The sequence below is a fragment of the Mastigoproctus giganteus genome, chromosome 6 (assembly GCF_048544385.1).
Source record: "Mastigoproctus giganteus isolate SK-2022 chromosome 6, ASM4854438v1, whole genome shotgun sequence".
Lineage (NCBI taxonomy): Eukaryota > Metazoa > Arthropoda > Arachnida > Uropygi > Thelyphonidae > Mastigoproctus > Mastigoproctus giganteus.
Window position 1 is genome coordinate 69381170 of NC_143580.1, and position 17930 is coordinate 69399099.

General features: G+C 35.2%; 1 protein-coding gene across 1 annotated transcript in view; it reads right to left on the reverse strand.

Moving 5' to 3' along the window:
* LOC150084397 (cell adhesion molecule Dscam1-like) overlaps positions 1–17930 on the reverse strand; it is a 304173-nt gene that overhangs the window by 49508 nt on the left and 236735 nt on the right. The window contains exons 11-15 of the mRNA XM_090375203.1: positions 12679–12855; positions 7318–7465; positions 6576–6724; positions 5287–5418; positions 595–762 (exon numbers count right to left, since the gene is read on the reverse strand). Of these exons, the coding sequence (XP_090231329.1) occupies positions 595–762; positions 5287–5418; positions 6576–6724; positions 7318–7465; positions 12679–12855 (774 nt within the window). The remainder of the gene's footprint in view (positions 1–594; positions 763–5286; positions 5419–6575; positions 6725–7317; positions 7466–12678; positions 12856–17930) is intronic.

Here is a 17930-nt window from a genome sequence, read left to right on the forward strand (position 1 = left end):
ATATGGCGGATACGCAAAATTTTCAACTGCCTTGGTATCCGTTTGCCAGCATATGAACTTAAGTGCAAGGAGTTTGTTATGAAAACAAATAAAATGCCTTTGGTCAACATTTCTTATAGTTATTCCTTGTCATATGCGCATAAGGACATCAGAAGGTTGGAGTAATGTGTTTAAATGATGATGGGCCCCTTCTGAAGGTAATCAATGAGGTTCACACCATCTTAAGGGCAATAACTGGATTCGTTTCCACTTATTGTAATGTTCCTTGGTTTCGTCTACAGTCACCAGTTGGGAGCTCTCTTTGGAGTTATGTTTACTGTTGAAAGTAACTGAGTTATTTTCATTACCTGCAGACACGTACTACTGGAAGTTTATGTGGGGGAAATGGCATGGATCCACTAAAGAATTACTATAGGCATCCCTAACCTTTTTATAGTAATTCACCTCCTCCTCCGAAAACGATTCTCTACGCAATTTGAATATTTTATGCTACTTTCAGACATGTAAAATTATGAAATTAACTACATAATTAATCTTAATTTTGTGGCCCACCATAAATCTAAGGAGGAACCACTGACAAGACCATTGTCTTACCTTCTTCGTCAGTAGCAATAGTAAGAGCATCGGTTGGTTCGCTGCGTCCGAGGCTGTTTTCTGCTGCAACTCTAAAATGATAACTGGTGGTAGGATTAAGTCCTCTGACAACAGCTGTGGTGTTTCCTCCGGGTATATCTAGGTGCTGAGCTCCACTTAGCCAACTTTCTAAGGGCAAAAACATGGATTACTAAGTACCAATTAATAACTGAGCTCAAATTAAATTTATCTTGACAACTTTTAGATATTCATCATCCATTTAACAAACTATTTCATGCTATTTATAAATTGTTGATTTTGCAAAGGTTTAAGAACAGAAAGGAAAAGGACTCACATTTTTCTGTTCCTGAGAACTAAATATCGCTGTCCTTACAAATTACTGGGTTCCATCAGCGGGGATTATACTGTGTGAATAGATCTGCGCACCGAGTGCATTTTTAATCAGATTAGCGACTCGACGAAATAGTGAGTTATTCTCAATACAGGGCACGTACTTCGGGGATTATTCCAATTCCTGAATAGTAAATTAAATTACTGATTTATCTCTTGATAAATAATCCCATAAGGGTTAAAAGCTCCTAGAAATTCCTTTTTTTTCTGGCTTTAATTCACTCAGTGGTTGTCTTCTCGTGATGTTTAACCATATAAATGGTCCAGCGATCAGGATAAGATAAACAATAGTTAATTAAAATATCTATTGGGGATTAATGGTTAAGAGGATTAAGTAATCACCTGCCTTTAAAATACATCATTCCTGTAACATGTTCCGATTTTTAGTTTCAAAATTAAGCTCGGTTGTAAAAGGGGAAAAAATTACTCTCAATACTTTACTCACCATATAAAAAATTCATGAAATAATGGGGGAGCCTTTAATAAGGAAATGGCATTTCAAGACCCTTGTACCTTGGTTTTGAAATTCCGATTCATATATTACTAACCCAATGGAAATCGTGTGCACTTTTCTTGATCCCACATGGGTTCTGAATATAAAGATAACATTTAAGGGCGAGTTCAAAAACTCACAAGCGATACAACATTAATGTCCCCCTTCCTTGTACCCTACTGCTGTTTCATATGTAAAGAAATGAATTAATAATGTTTCCTTTATCTTATATAAAACCAACCACGGTTTTTTGGAGCTAATAGAAAATTTTATGAAGACAAATGTGCCAGAGGATACACTTCCGTGAGACGTAATAAATTATCACTACTGCTGCTGCTTAGGCTGGGTGATCCATGAACTGTGAACCTATTCATTATTTATAGTTCGTTAACTTTTGCGGAGGGTTATTTCTTCTTCTTCTCTCTCTTTGTTGAAGATTGAAAAACTTTAGTAGTTGGCTGATATGTTTTGCTTGGGCACTGCCAACAACAGCTGTTGAAATTAGCTTTTAGTTCACCTCGAAAAAAATGACAATAATAATCACAACAGGATTATCGAAGGGCCAAGTCGCTGACGTAACTGATATCCATAAGCACTGAAGCGAGTACCTACTTCCTGCCATCAATATCTCAAAAGCAAGTCTTCCACGATTGTGGTTCGTGTCTATTTTCTGTCAATTTGTTCTTGCGAAATTTGCATCCTCTATACCCTCCCCGCATGATGTATTTATAATCTATGATATTCATTCTCATTGTGAACAGCAGCACTGGTTATTGACCTTTAATGGGTGGGCACCTTATTCCCACACAAATAATTGGTATAGTACATTTCTAGAGCGAATCTGAAAGTGTCTGTATTGAAGGAAATTCAAAACGAATTGAGACGAGGCAAGTCTCTTTGCAGTCCAAGGAAACGATGTTCTTGAAAAACATCGTTTCTTTGAAAAGAACATTAAATATACATTTATCGATATTTAATTTGTCTTGTCTATTCTCTTAATTTTATTGCTATCTTTTGAGCTGGACACAGTCTTAATCGGAACTTAGTATTCTTCGGATACAAAAATTTGTCATCGCAAAAAAATAAACAGTCTAATTTCAAAAAGGAAGGGAAGACCTAGAAGAAAATGTAAACCTTGGTATATGCAATCACTGATTAAAATACGAACAGAGCAAATGAAAGGATACCAAACTATCGATTGGCTGACGGCAAGCTAGCAGAAGTACTAAGCATGAAAGAGAAACCATTACGTTGATTTTAATCAAAGATCTGATAAAGAAAAAGCCTTTGCCAAGATGATGCCGAAAAATTCCAGCAAACAGTATAAAATGAAAAGACATTTGTACAAACATTTAAAAAGTGATTTTAGAAAAACCTGATCTTTTGGGAGAAAAAATTTGAAGTCTCCCAGCCTGGAAAAAGTGAGAATGTTTAAATCGTGCTGAGTTATACCAGTGAGGCAAGCATTCTGCAGTCTAGAACACTGCTCGGAAAAGACTGACATTGCTAGTAAGGCAAAAAATGCAGTGTTGGAACACATAACCCATACTTGCCGGATCTTGTTCAGCTCTATTTTTTCATATTTCCAAAGCTGAAATACAGTAAAGATATCTTGTTTTGAAACAACGGAAGGCACTTAGTACAGTATTATAGCAATTGAATGGATTTCTAGAGATGTGTGCAGAGGTTGGATAGGAATACTTTGACCCTACTCAAATACAGATTAGCAGTTATTCACAGAATGGTCACCTTATGATCAAATTCTATATCATCAGAAAAAATCCTATTGCCAATGAGAATATGTTTACGTCTACTATGTGCAATTTGCATAATAAAATAGCATTATGAATTCATTTATGAATTTTAATATCGATTTTTGTGTTTATGGCAACATGTACATTAGGTTATCTTGCATATAAACTTCTTGTTTCACCACAAAATTCAAACCGTATACAAGAGGGAAAATAACAGAGCAAAAGACACTTTAAGGGAAAAAATGGCTTCTTCCACTAGACTATTATAGTACAGTATTAGGTGGGCGCCTATTCCTGCTTTCAAATAAAATGAAACTGGTCTGACCATCTCACAATGATGACCCTGTCTCTCTTTCTTGGAATTTTTAATACGTATTCTTTCTAACTGTTTTGGACAGTTGGATTTCATCCACAATGTTAATTGTTTTTAATTTTTATCTAATATTTTCATTCCTTCGTTTGTTTAATGTCGTGTCCCCTAATAGCGGTCTCAACACGGTGCTTCCATTTTGAGCATCGTGTATGTTGGCATTTCAAACTTATTCACAGCTTTTGAGTTTAAAACCTGATCATCTGCAAATAAAACCGTGTTTAGTCTATTATTTGGGATTAAACTTACTCCCTTCCTTTATTCTTTTGTCCATTCCCTTTTTATTTTCAAGTATACATTAAATGAGACTGGAGAAAGTAGCATCCTCCTTTTATTCCTTTGTTCTGATGTTTATGTTCTTAGAAATTACCTTAATTGAATTATTTTTTAAAGGAAATTTGCCTTCTGTAAGTCCATTCCAAAGAACTTCTCAATTTTTTTAAAGTATCGTATGGTTCCTCATATTTAATGAGTAATATGAAATTTCGGTAGTTAAATTCAATCCTTTTCTCTAATATTTGTTTGACAGTTAAGACTGCATCTGGGAAGCTACGTCCGGCTCTGTAGACGAGTTTCTCTAATTTCTGTTGTTTTTCAGCATAATTGCGATGCTATAACCAACAAAGTAATGCCTCTATAATGTCCAAAGTTATTTTTCGTCCCGTTCTTCTTGGGCATATCCATAACTAATCCTGTTTACCCATTCTTTAGGTATTATGTCATTAGAGTGTACATTATTTATATGGGGCTTTAAGCAACGTCTTTTATTGGTATAAACTTGAATCTTTAAACTTTAACATTTGTTGTAATATAAGGTCACACGAACCTAACACCATTAATTCACGTTCCAATTCATATTTAAAGAAAAAACGGTATTGGAGAAGAATTTGTTTTCAGAAAATTGACGTTGCCTTCGAGTTTAAAAAGTTTATCACCAAGGTTCAATTTTACATTAACCAACAACACCCCTCTGAAAATGATACATTACCGGAGATTCGGTTTAATAATGCTCTAAGAAACGCAAATTTTTTGGCAAAGTCATTTCTACTGATTTATGGTAAACCGTTTGCTACTACGTTTCCTAATACATCAGCCCATTTCGAGATGCCATTTGAAAGTAAAATATTGCAAATATTTGCTCCCAATATTTCTTGTAAAAGGCTTTAAGCAATATAAGAATTCGAATCAGCAAGTTTAACCATTTTAAGTTTATCTTGTTAACCACATTAATTGGTGATTGTTTTATTAGCATAAAATATGTTCATAATACATAGGACTTCGACTTTGAGTACTTGTTAAATTTGAACTTATTCTTCTTTTTCGTATTAGTGTTATTAAAGAAGATCGCAAAGATCTTACATGGTCTAAGACACTTATAGCTGCACGGTGCAGTTCCAAATTGATTGATTTCACTCTTCGCAGAAACATGGCATTGGTGATGACATAAGTCGTATTTAATTTGGTGAAAATACCTCGCATGGCTGATTAACCACATCGAAAAACATTTTCTCTTCTGTAGGAAAAAATTCTCAAATCAAAGGTGATTGCAAGCCTACGTGCACTTAAATTTCTTTGTCTTTAAGAACTTCCTCACATAAGGTAAAAAATAAAAATACTAATTTTCACCTTAAATAAATTAATTAGAAATGTATATAATAGATAAAGCCGGAGAACGGGAACCTTACGTGTAATGAGCTTCCAGTAGATGATGTATTTTGTTATAGGACTGTTGCCAGTGTAGGGGACCGTCCAGCTTAGTGACACGGCCCTACTGGTGATGTCAGTTCCTCGGAAGTCAGACGGAGGATCGGGCACTTCTATAAATATAAAATAATAATAAATAAACATTAAGCGCATTTCACTTTAAAATAATTTTAATGTTATTTAAAGGTTTAAGAAATATTTAATGAGTTAATCAAAATAACATCCAAAGCATGCAGACTGACTTAAATGCTAAAATCATCTAAAAATCTCACTTCGCTGCTTAAAACAAAATTCCATAACTTAAACAGTTATTTCATTCAACTCCACAAAACTAACAACCCATACGGGGTCCAGTGTTCAACAACTTTATCTTAACCAAACAATCGCCACATATCTCGTATTCTCTTTTATTCCCCCCCCCCCGTCCCCGAGATTTTTGGTTGATCTCAAAATTTAAGGAGACGTGTGAAGCAAAAAATTTGTAAACTAATAGTTTCACTCTAAGAAAGGCATTCATGCCCTTTTGATTTCATACACTCTCTCTAAATTAGCGAACACTACTTTCTAGACGTGCCTCGCATTAAAAAAGGGCCGGATATATTGTCATGACTTACGAACTTTCATTAATACTGTCAGAAAATATTCTCTTGGATTAGTTGAGGTGAGTTTTACTTTAAAGCCTTCTGCAATCCTTTCTTTAGCCTGCCCTGAATTCCCCGGCCTAATGACATTCTACCCTTTTTGTGCCCGTTTCTTTAGCAGGGCTTTCAACCTGCTTTTAAAAGTGTTTGCTAGAATTCCTGTTAATGTTTGGTTTACGTATCGCTGAACAAACTCTTCGCAGGTTCATTAACTTGAAAATTAACTGTTGGAAATGAACGGTGGAAAGAGAAAAGGGACGTGTTTCGGCAAAAATACGATATTGCGAAGGCGAGGTCAATGAACCCTTTTGACCCCCCCCCCCCTTATTGCCGCAGTATTTAATTACTCTGCTTTCGTCACACGCCTCCTACTAGAGAGATTTCAATCAAGCTTTGGTCTGCGAATTCTTTAAGGTGCAAATAAGAAAAAAACAACGGAGGCAATACGTATTATGGACCACGTAACCGACATTTTATATATTACTTTCAGCATACATACAAGTAGATGCCGGCCATTTTTGTACTTGTATCCTTACAGATGAATCCCTCTAACTAGTTTATACTTTTAAAGGGAGCGTCTTAGTACTACTGTTTCAGTTCGAGGAATTTTGCTATCAATAATTACATACCCTCAACAAGAACTTGAATATTGGCTTCGTCTCTTCCATAAGTGTTCGCTGCAATACAAGAGAAAAGGGCGGAATCTCTTCTGTCTGAAGATGGCACTGTAAGAGTGGCCTGCTTGCCTTCAGGAATAGTATGTTCTTTGAGAATGTACCTGAAAATAGAGTAACCAGATAAGGGCAAAATTTACGGATAAGTAAAGGTCAAACGTGCCTAATAAATATTAGTAAATATTGATCGATAAAGACGAGGTTTATGAATTATAGTTTCTCCTTTAATGTAAGGATTTACAGAGCGTAAGTGCGAAAATATTTCCTAGTTTTCCCATTAAATTAAAACGCAACAGCCAATCTTCAAGACATGCAAGGGAAACTGTGGCAATTACTTTGTCCGCTAGCAGGCAAAATATTTCAGTAATTTGCTGAGTTTTCTCCAATTAATTGTTTTGAATTAATCTGTGCCAAACAGTGGTTTGAACTGTGTGCACAACGCCCACTTCTACGTTGGCATCTTGCCAACTGCTAGCAGTTAACCAGTGACCCAATCTATAAATGGTGTTATTGTGTCTAATAATAAAATGGCGCTTTGCTGGACAAATGCATGTATTTAAATCTATAAGACAACCCATTTATTCTTAAATATTGTTTGTTTGAATATTATACATTGTGTATAGGTTTCACAGCTGCAGTTGTTGAAATTTAGTGCTGGCATTTTTTTGTGTTGTATGGTTTTAACGAAATAATTTACCTGGATTCCGAGGTTGGATGTAAATAAAGTCTGTCTTTCGTCCACTGAATGCTGATGGGTCTTTCTCCAAATGCCTCACAATCTACGTTTAATGGAGATCCTTTCGTAACTCTATGCACGCGAAATGTTGTTTTGAAGTGGGCTGCAACTATAAAGAAAGAAAATGGATGTAGGTATAATCTAAAACATATAACCAACAGCAACCTAAATATGTTAAATTAGGGGTAAAAATTAAAAAAAAAAATTATAACTGTATTATGCAAGCGAAGTAACGGAAAGATGGAATGCAACTGTGATAGATGCTTAATATCTAAATCCTGATATCTGGCCAAATGGTCTACTCGTCATGCCATTTTATGGAGCTATTGGAGGATCGGTCAACAACTCTAGTGAAAATTTACCAACTAATTCTCAATCTGTTAAACTCTCTGCATAGCTAGATAATAATATTCCTGATTATCATCATAATCCATCATTTAACCTGGCACCTAATACACCTGTTGGCAAACATCCTTCCAACACATATGTCCATCTCAGCATTTTTCTTCAAAATGTAAGAAGCATAAAAAATAAACTGTCTACGCTTATTTCATTAATGATTTAAGGATCGCATGACATCATATGTTTAGTTGAAACGTGGATGTAGGAATCTTTACAAGATGTTTTCCTACTGCCGAAGAATCTCAGCTACACGCCATTCATGATTGGTCCACTTGACATCGATGGTTCGACTGTTGATGAATCTGCTCAGATAGCAAACAAACTGAACGAGTATTTTGCATCTACATTCACACGTGAGGAATTATTACAGTTTGAAAATGGAAGAAGGTTATCAAATTGTAGCAGTGTACTTAATGATTTTGTAATAACTGAGAGCAAAGTGGAGGAGAAATTGTTGAACTTAAACATAAGGCACCTGGGGTAGATGGGATCTATCCAGTTATTTTAAAAGAGGCGGCAAAGCAACTAAGCAAACCCTTAGCCATAATTATGAGAGCATCCTTGGACTCAGGGGAGGTTCCCACGGACTGGAGATGTGCAAATGTGTCCCCAATTCACAAAGGTGGATCGAAGGGTGACACGAGTAATTACAGACCAGTTAGTTTAACTTCTGTTCCGGGTAAAATAATGGAGTCACTGGTTAAAGATGCATTGCAGGATCATCTAGACAAGACTGCAGCAATAATTCAAACACAGCATGGGTTTGTTAAGGGAAAGTCTTGTCTGACAAATTTGATTGGTTATTATGATGTGGTAACAAAGGAACTGGATGCAAAAAATAATTTTGATATCATATACTTGGATTTCAGGAAAGCTTTTGACACTGTTGCGCATGGAAGAATACTGTACAAATTGGAGCAGAATGGTATTAAGGGTAAGTTGCTACAATGGATAAAAGGATGGTTAAGTGGGAGAAGACAGAGGGTGGTAATCAATGGGTGCTGCTCTTCGTGGACTAATGTTATTAGTGGAGTCCCACAGGGTTCGGTGTTGGGTCCACTGTTGTATCGTGTATTTATCAATGATATTGATGAAGGTATATCAGGCTTAATGTCGAAGTTTGCAGATGACACAAAGGTTGGCAGGGTTGTTAATGACAGTAATGGCAGTGCTACTGCAACAGGATCTAGATAATTTGGGCAGATGGGCTAAGAAGTGGCAACTGAAGTTCAACCTTGACAAATGCAAAGTACTGCATATGGGGAGAAGTAACCCCAGAGAAACGTACCAACTGTGTGGTACTACACTTAAGGTGGTAGAAAATGAAAAAGACCTGGGAGTAATTGTGCAGTCAGATATGAAGTTTTCTGAGCAGTGCAGACAGGCTGCTAGGGCGGGTCATGGGGTTTTGTCAATGATATATAGGAATTTGCTAGCAGGGAAAAGGAGGTGATTGTCCCGCTGTATAAGGCAATGGTCAGGCCACGCCTTGAGTACTGCGTACAGGTCTGGATTCCTCATTTTAGGAAGGATGTAGATTTGCTTGAGCGTGTACAGAGAAGAGCAACAAGATTGGTGAGGGGAATGAAGGGATTCTCTTACCAAGAGAGGCTTAAGTTCTGCAAATTGCAGTGGCTGGAGACTAGGCACCTGCGCGGTGATCTGATTGAGGGTATAAGGCCTTGAATGGGTTGAGCACGCTGAATTCTGATGGGATCCTTCCACTTGTTCAGATTACGAACCTACGGGGACATAAGTTCAAATTAAGAAAGGACAGATGTAGAATAGATGTGCGGAAATTTGCCTTTAGCCAGCGGGTGGTTAATTGCTGGAACAAACTTCCATCTGTCGTTGTGGAAGTTGATAGGTTAAATAAATTTAAGGAGGAACTGGACAGGTATTTGAAGGGAATGGTGTGATTTTTTTTTTTTTTTTTTTGGCTGATGCTGCATAAGCTCCACACTTGCTTTCTTGCATCATGTGCCACTACTACTACTACTACTACTACTACTATGACATCAAGAATTAATCGTAGAGGTGGTGGGACAGCAATAATTTTAAAATCCAATATTAAAGTTTTGAACACATACAACTCTAATACCTTCAACTTTGAGGGAATTTCCCTACTAATCCAAGTTAAGGATTCTCTGCTTCAAATTTATAATATTTATATTCCGCCTGGACCTACTGATGACATCATTAATGAAGTAATAACCTGGATCACTACTGTTCTTAAGACTCAAACTAACATCATTATAATGGGCGACTTTAACCTTTCCCTGCCCAAATATAATTTACAAATGAAGCTGCTGTCTGACTCATTTTTAGTTCTAGGAGCTAAAAAAATCAACGTCCCTGTTACAAGATGCATCTTTCCCATTCTGTCCTATACTTCCGAAATCTGATGCTCCTCAAGTAACCGTCAAGAAATTCCATGCCCTAGAATATTGGGTTCTTAGATGGCTCAATAGTAAGCTTCGTTTTCCCCATACAATATCCAGGCAACAGCTTTATGAAAACTTAAAACCAAAGCCTCTGCAACAGATGATCAACGAGTCTGGAGTCATGCTTCTTGCAAAGTTAATCACTTCTGCATGCGATTCACCAAACTTAGCCAATATACTGCTCCCAACAGGGAAAATTCAAGAAACCAACAATTCAAATTCAACATCTCCAGGCTCAAACAAATGGGCAGAATGTTCCCCAATGCATCCCTCCAGCTCATAAATGATTACAACAGGTTACTCAACTGTGAAGCCTACAGGAGTCAGATCTCCGATAAAATGAAGAAAAATAAACCAGCAGTCTGCCTCCAACCGAGTAACTGCAACTGAAAACCAAATGTCCTGTTCTGCAAATTCTTTTTTAATTCATAAGTATAATCCCTAGTAATTGTTAATGTTTATATGAAAGCTGCTATGTATTCGATTATTTTATGTTATTTCCTTTGTATTATTATCTGCCCCTAGCCATATGCTGTGATGGGCTTGCTGTATTTGCAATAAATGAATATTTATTTATTTATAAAGATGGAATAACAAGTTCAGAAGAAAATTTACAAAGGACACAGTGTAACTGAGATAAGATATTTGTAAAAGACGCACATACGGGATTTATAAATGAAATTGGTAACGAACCAGAGAAAAAACGCGGGCCAAGTTTAAATCAAAATCAAACCATCAATCATATAATGCAGATTTCGACTTGTTGCGCTACAAATATCAAAGCAGCACTCTCTATCTGCATTGAAACTAGGGAAACAGAAGAACATAACTGAGTGCATGCGACTTACGTTTTAACAGACAAGTTTCTTATATATCTTTCCAGAAAGAACGTGAACGTAGGTAATATATTGACTAAAAGCAATCTTAAAGGCTGTTTCTCAGATAAGTTAATGAAAATTTTTCATATTTCAACATTGACTGTGGAAAATTGTTGCAGCCAATCATATTGGATTGGACGAGTTCACGGGAAAATCAAACCACGTAATATCGGTTTTATTCTCCTCTTCTGACATTGACGTAACTTTTAGATATCGTAAATGGAATTGCCAATCCTTCAATGACCATCGTTTCCTGAATAAAAACGTAATTCAATACATTTAGTAAGTGAAGTTACCAAACTGAAACTTGGTCTTCGCTATAGGTCACAATACGTGGATCGTATTACTTAAATAAGACAATATTCCATTTTTATAAAAACGCCAAACACGAGAAAGGTATTGGAACCTATAGTACTTAGCATGAGTTCAGAACACTGACGATACTTGTTGACATTCGACTTGAATTTCCGTTGTTCCGAAGAAGAAAGTTTAAACAACTATATTCTCTGGAAGGTTGTTCGAGAGAAGAAAGTTGAAGGGATAAATGAGGACGAAGGAAAATATTAAATAAAAACGTACATTAAAAACATTTGGAATATAAACGTCCGATTTAGACAATTTAAGTTAAACTCAGTAACAACACATGGACGTTGGGTTAAGAGTAGCGTACAAATTGGTTATCGCGCGTGATATGAAAAACCCCATTGCTCCAAGATAGTTTTGCAAAACAGTGGGCTCTCCGACAATTCAAATTATGCCACACTCTTCTACTCTGAAGCTCACTCGGTTAGCAAAGGTGCGCTTCACAGCGTTTGTTATCACTATTCAAAGAGATAACTGTTCTTTCCAAATGAAAGAGTCAGATTCGTAAATAAATGAAGCAACGTGACAGCTTTTTCAAATAAAATTACCAATTATTAACTCAACTTTTGAATAATAAAAATTGTCAAGTTTCAAAGAATATCTGAACATCACAAGACAGATGACTCATAATAAGCACGTCAGATGAACCAGCTACAGCCTTTCACATGACACAACGTGGTGCAATGTTTTTCAGGACATTTTCTAATCATTCTTAAGTTAGTTCGTATGAGACTCCAAAATGGGCGTTAGTTACAGAAGCGATTGTTTCTCTCTCACAGATTAAAACAGTCAAAATTTAAGAAGAGTAATTTTCTAAAGAGCTCGCGTTGGATGCAACCCAAGGCTTCTAAGAACATAAGGCATTCGTATAGTTTATTTGCAAACAGAGTTGGTAAACAAGCCAAAGAACAAAGCTGTTTATTCGTGATTTAAAGTGATTTTTGAATCCTGTATATCATTTATTTGCTGTTTGAGAAACCATCATTGTGAGCTTATGGTGCAGTTTTACTTGCAGGAATTGCAAGTAAATTGCATTCTATTTTTATCCCTTACTGAATGACGAACTACCAAAAATAATGTCTGGTCAATTTTTAGCAGAAGGAAGAGGAAATGTAAAATATTGATATACATTAAAAAAAATGAGGTATACATGGTTCAACAGCAAAAATTCCTTTTATTTTCGGTGGGTGCTAAACATGCATAATGCGTAAAAACTTACGAATATTACTACTTACCATGCACAGAGAGTTTCACGACAGTACTCAAATCGGACCCAACTCCGTTAGCAGCTTCGCACAGATAATGACCTTCATCGGATTCTTCAACATCCTTGATGCTAAGCGACCCATTTTCTAAGGTCTGGATATGGAAGTTGCTGATGATGGATCTGAAGTTCCTGGAAAATGGCTCACCTGGGAGAGATTAAAGAAAGAGGATCGTTCTACTTGTCTGGGAAATATATCCAATTCGCCTGCCGGTTTGAAAACGGCTACCTCAAGGTTTAATCTTAGCATTCCGAAAATGCTATCATTAGAAGCGCAATTCGTGGAAACCTGATATAAAAGTTATTTGAAATAACTGCGCTAAGCGCTCTTAGCGAATTCAATAAATAATTATTCTGTTTATTATTGCTGACAGATTTATTGTGAAAACGAAGACGCAAGTTTACCCTTTCGAATACATTTCATTTCGCTTCGAAGAAAGATAAGAATTTTACATACTAAGTTGGTGTAAATTAAATTGTATTCTAGCTGCCATTTTCACTTAAGATTTCTAGGAATCTATTCAATTCAGTTTTAATAAGAGATGCATTGCGATTTCCTGAATGTCATAGGTTAACAACACGCACTAGTAAATCAATAGCTTCTATACACAGAGAAATTTTAAATTTCTTTTCGCCTTTTTCATTTTTCCCTTTATTCCTAGTCATGGAAAACTATATTATATATAGCGAGGTTGTAGAAAGATATTTCTGACAGTTAAAATTGATCATTAGTGAAGATCATGAACGCAATATTAATTTACTCAGAAGGTAGAAAATTATTAAAATGTTAATTTTTTTGACTCAGTATTATTTAATGATAATTTATAGATTAATTAAGTTAATTATTATGTTTTATTTCATTTAATCAGGTTTAAAATAGCATATTCATAGCAAATATTTCATATTCGTAAAATTAGAGTAAAATATTTCATTTGAAAAAATGTTGTTGAAATATAAACAAGTCAAAAAACATTCTTGAATTTTATCATAAAAAGCCAGGTCCTATTGTTCCAATAATCAGCCATATTCCACAATACTTTTTAGTATTAAAAATCCTTCATTACAATGATTTTTTCTTTGAAAAAAAATATTCAAATATGTTACCCAGTTTTTGCGTTTTCTTTATGAGTCTTATACTAAAAAATACAGTATATTTATTTATCCATTTCGTTTTCTCTTCGGCTATATCTGAAAGGAAGTTGAAATAAGAATTTCAACATAACATAAATGAAATTCCATATTTCTTTTATCGTTTCATTTTAGAATGTTCTTGCAATCTCAAAGCATCGGCAAATATTTTCTGATATAATTTTACAGTATCTGTTGCCTGTCTTTCATTTTCAAAAGAGTTCTCTATAAATAAATTGTGTTCAGATGGATATTCCATACATTTATTCATGCTTCTGCATACGTAAAGAAGCATTATTCCATTAGAAAGCAGAATGGATTGATGAATGTTTTAGTGCCGCATTGATGCATCAGATGGCAGCACAGAATGCACTAGTCAAAAGAAAAATATATTTTCTAGTTCTAATCCTCTAGCTGTACCTTAACATGATCAGGATACCCAATCATATTAATGCTGTGCCTTAATATGATTTGGTATTCAAATCATATTTCTCCTTCTAGGTTGTCAACATTAAATATAAAACGTATGACTCACAGAATAGCGAATGAAAAATATTCAAACGCATCATCCTTTTTATTGCTGTACACATTTATTTTTTTTCTTTAAATTCAAGTTATATTTCTTAAGGAGATTCCCTGGTAACTTGGTTACAATAAGAGATCCAGCCAGACGATGGATTTCTTATTTTATCTGAAGTACGGTGACCTTCTTTCATTGAAAAAGGTAGCTGGTGATAAATCTTTCCTATTATCTAGGGGAAACTCTAGCCTTCCCCTAAATGGAATTAAGCTTTCAAAGAAAGGGGAGAAAAAAAAATCCTTTCCACATATCCTAGCGGTCTCGCTGATAATGAAAATATATTGATCAAGGTAATTAACGTTGTAGAATAATAAATTAATTATCTTATGCTGTCGATAAAACTTCTACTAAACAACCTTCATTGGCACACCATTCTCATCATTACTAAATTAACGGCAATTTATATAACCAGCTGGGTTTAAGGAATAGTTCGGTATTTACGTTTCGCAGATTAAAAATTGAGAAATGTAATAATCCAATAGAAATGATGGGTCCTGGAAAGAAAAACGATCGCCAATTTAACATCTCACCCTGATTGTATTTCTCTAAATGTATCGACATGACATTTTATTATTATTAATGGATGGAGGGAAATTCCCTTTTAATAATTTCTCGAATAGTCCGATATCGACACACTTAGCCAAGAAAATCCGATATCCCTAACCATTTTCCAAATACCATTAATGTGCTGAGTTACGGTTATCCTAAGCAGCACATTTAGTTAAAACAGACCCACTCTCCCTAATAATTTCTCAAATTATTCTTATTAATATATGTAGCTAAATTATCCCGGATAATTTAGCTAAATAATAATATATTCACCTAATATTCCCTATTGGCACGTTAAGACTAACTAATCCCTCTCCCCTATTACACTTAGCTAAATAAACATTCCTCTTTCTAATAATTTCCAGAATACTCCCCACTTGGCAAACATGGAAAAGTAATTTCCATTTTCCAAATACTCTCTACTAACATTGAGTTAAATAATCCACATCTCCCTAATAAATTTCCTATAACACAGTTAACTAAAGAATTCCTCTTCTCACTGATAATTTTTCAAATGATTCCTTTTAACATATTTAGCTGAATTATCCCCAATTCCCTAAGAAATTTCCCACTTTCAACGCTGAGATAACTAATACCAATCTCCATAAATAATTTTCCCAATCTTTCTAATTTTCCTTTAGTCAATTTAAACCAAATATTCCCTCTCCCATAATAATATAGTCGTTTAATATTTCCTATTGGCACATTTATACCAACTAATCCTTCTCTTCTAATGACATAATTAGCTAAATAAACACCTCATTGCACTTTATAATAATTTCCCGAATACTTTTTATTGCCAGACTTGTAAAAATAATTCGGGTTTCTCCCAATCATTTTCTAAATACTTCCTACAGTAAAGTTAAGTAATCCCTTTCTTCCTAACAATTTTCCTAGTGGCACAATTAGCTAAATAATTCCTCTTCTCCTTAATAATTTTCTAGATGTTCCCTATTGACATATATGGCTAAATTATCCGCAATACCCTAAATAATACAAAAGCTAAAATAAACTTATATCCCTAATAATTTCCCCATTAATAATAGTAAATTTATTATAATTTCCCCAAAATTCCCTAATAATTTTTAAACTGAAAACACCAAACCAAACAGCACCAATCTCTCTATGAATTATTGGAATGATCTCCCTAATAATTTCCCTAAATGCAATAAGCTAAATAAAATAGAAGTTGAATAAAATTATATCCCTAATAATTTTCCCGTATGTTACACACTAATAATATTCAATTTTTTTTATATTTTCCCCAAAAATTCCCAATAATTTTTTAACTGAAAACACTGAGCCAAACAGCCCTAATCTCCCTACAATTTATGGGAATGCACCCCACTAATATCTAAATAAACATTATATTTTCCCCAAAAATTCCCAATAATTTTTTAACTGAAAACACTGAGCCAAACAGCCCTAATCTCCCTACAATTTATGGGAATGCACCCCACTAATATCTAAATAAACAAGCTCTCCCTAATAATTTCCCTAAATGCTTCACATAAACATTAAAATTATTTCCATCTCTCCAATAATTTTAAATCGACAACATTCAGCTAAATAATACCATTGTCAGTAATAATTACTGTAGGGTTCTCTACAAATATATATTAAATAAATCAATCCCGTCTCCCTAATAATCTCCTGAATGTTCACTAAAACAAACTAGAGAACTTCATTATATCTTGCGAATTCACAAAGCTCGCATTAATCTGATAAAGAAAATTTTATCAAAATTTTTTCTTCTGCATTTTTGCTTGTCACATTTTCAACCGAAGACTGAATTTCTCTCTACCGTACATCGAAGAAAACCGATTCAACTTCCTTTCATCCTGACAACAGTGCGTTCCGCAATACACGACTCCGCAGTGTCACAGGCGGACAGCATAAAATTGCTGTGATGCAGTTTTCATGTGAACAGTCAACGAAAGAGAATAGAATTGATCGCTATGGAGATACCTCGTGGACTCTCTGTTTCTTCTTCTTAGAAATAAACTGACAAAAAATGGTCGGGGCAGAGCGCCATCCGTGAAGAGAGAGAAAGAAAAAAAAAAACGTGCGAATGGCTGAGCATATTATTCTACGGAAAGCAAAAGAAACTTTCAAATTTTGCCGGCGGGTACTATGGTAATGTTCACTCCTCATGCATATGTTAACAATCAGAGAGAGATAGAGAGAGAAGGTCTCTGACTGCTCAACTGTCTTTTCTTTTTCGCTTGTTGTTCGGAATTGTAAACCATTTCTCATCAGCCTGTCTGGGCATTCATCTTCATCCATTGTCGGTGTTCTCTGGTATGGAAATCTGTCTATTAACCGGGCACATGCTGTCATTAGATCGCCTATCTAGCGGCACATTCTTCAATAGAATAATAGCCTTCCTCCATCTCCTGCGATAAGCGAACGTTCTAATATACGCGAATGAAAGGGTACAGATGTAATATCCAAGTATAATTACGTCAGGGAGTTGGGAAATTATTCGAGTCTTCATTCTGTGTCAACAGACGTGAGAAAAGTTCTTGTCTACTTAGCAACAGTAGCTGGTATAAAGCTGATCAGCTCGAAGAAAGGAAATTCGGAAGATCCGGATAAGTCGAATGAAAGAGCAAACCTCGCCGTCCCCCACCGGAAAAGCATAATTGAGATGTTTCGAAAATATCCTCGATAGTTTTATTGTTGTTATTTTTTTACTGAAATGATTAAGGAGAAAATAATCCTTTTAAGGAGTCGCTTCCAGTCAGGAACAGCTGATAAAGATAGAAGAATTTTAAATCATGAAATCGTATTCTGGAAGTGATTACTTGGGTTGATACGTCAGCTGCAAGGTGGTAGAGTAGCTGGTATGGAGTCCTCACCTAGTGGTAAAAATCCGTAACAGGCTTAAATGATTTTCAAAAATTCTTGTTGTCAGTTCAAAGGTAACCTAGGCATTTTTCTTCCATTCTTTTGGCCGAAAAGGA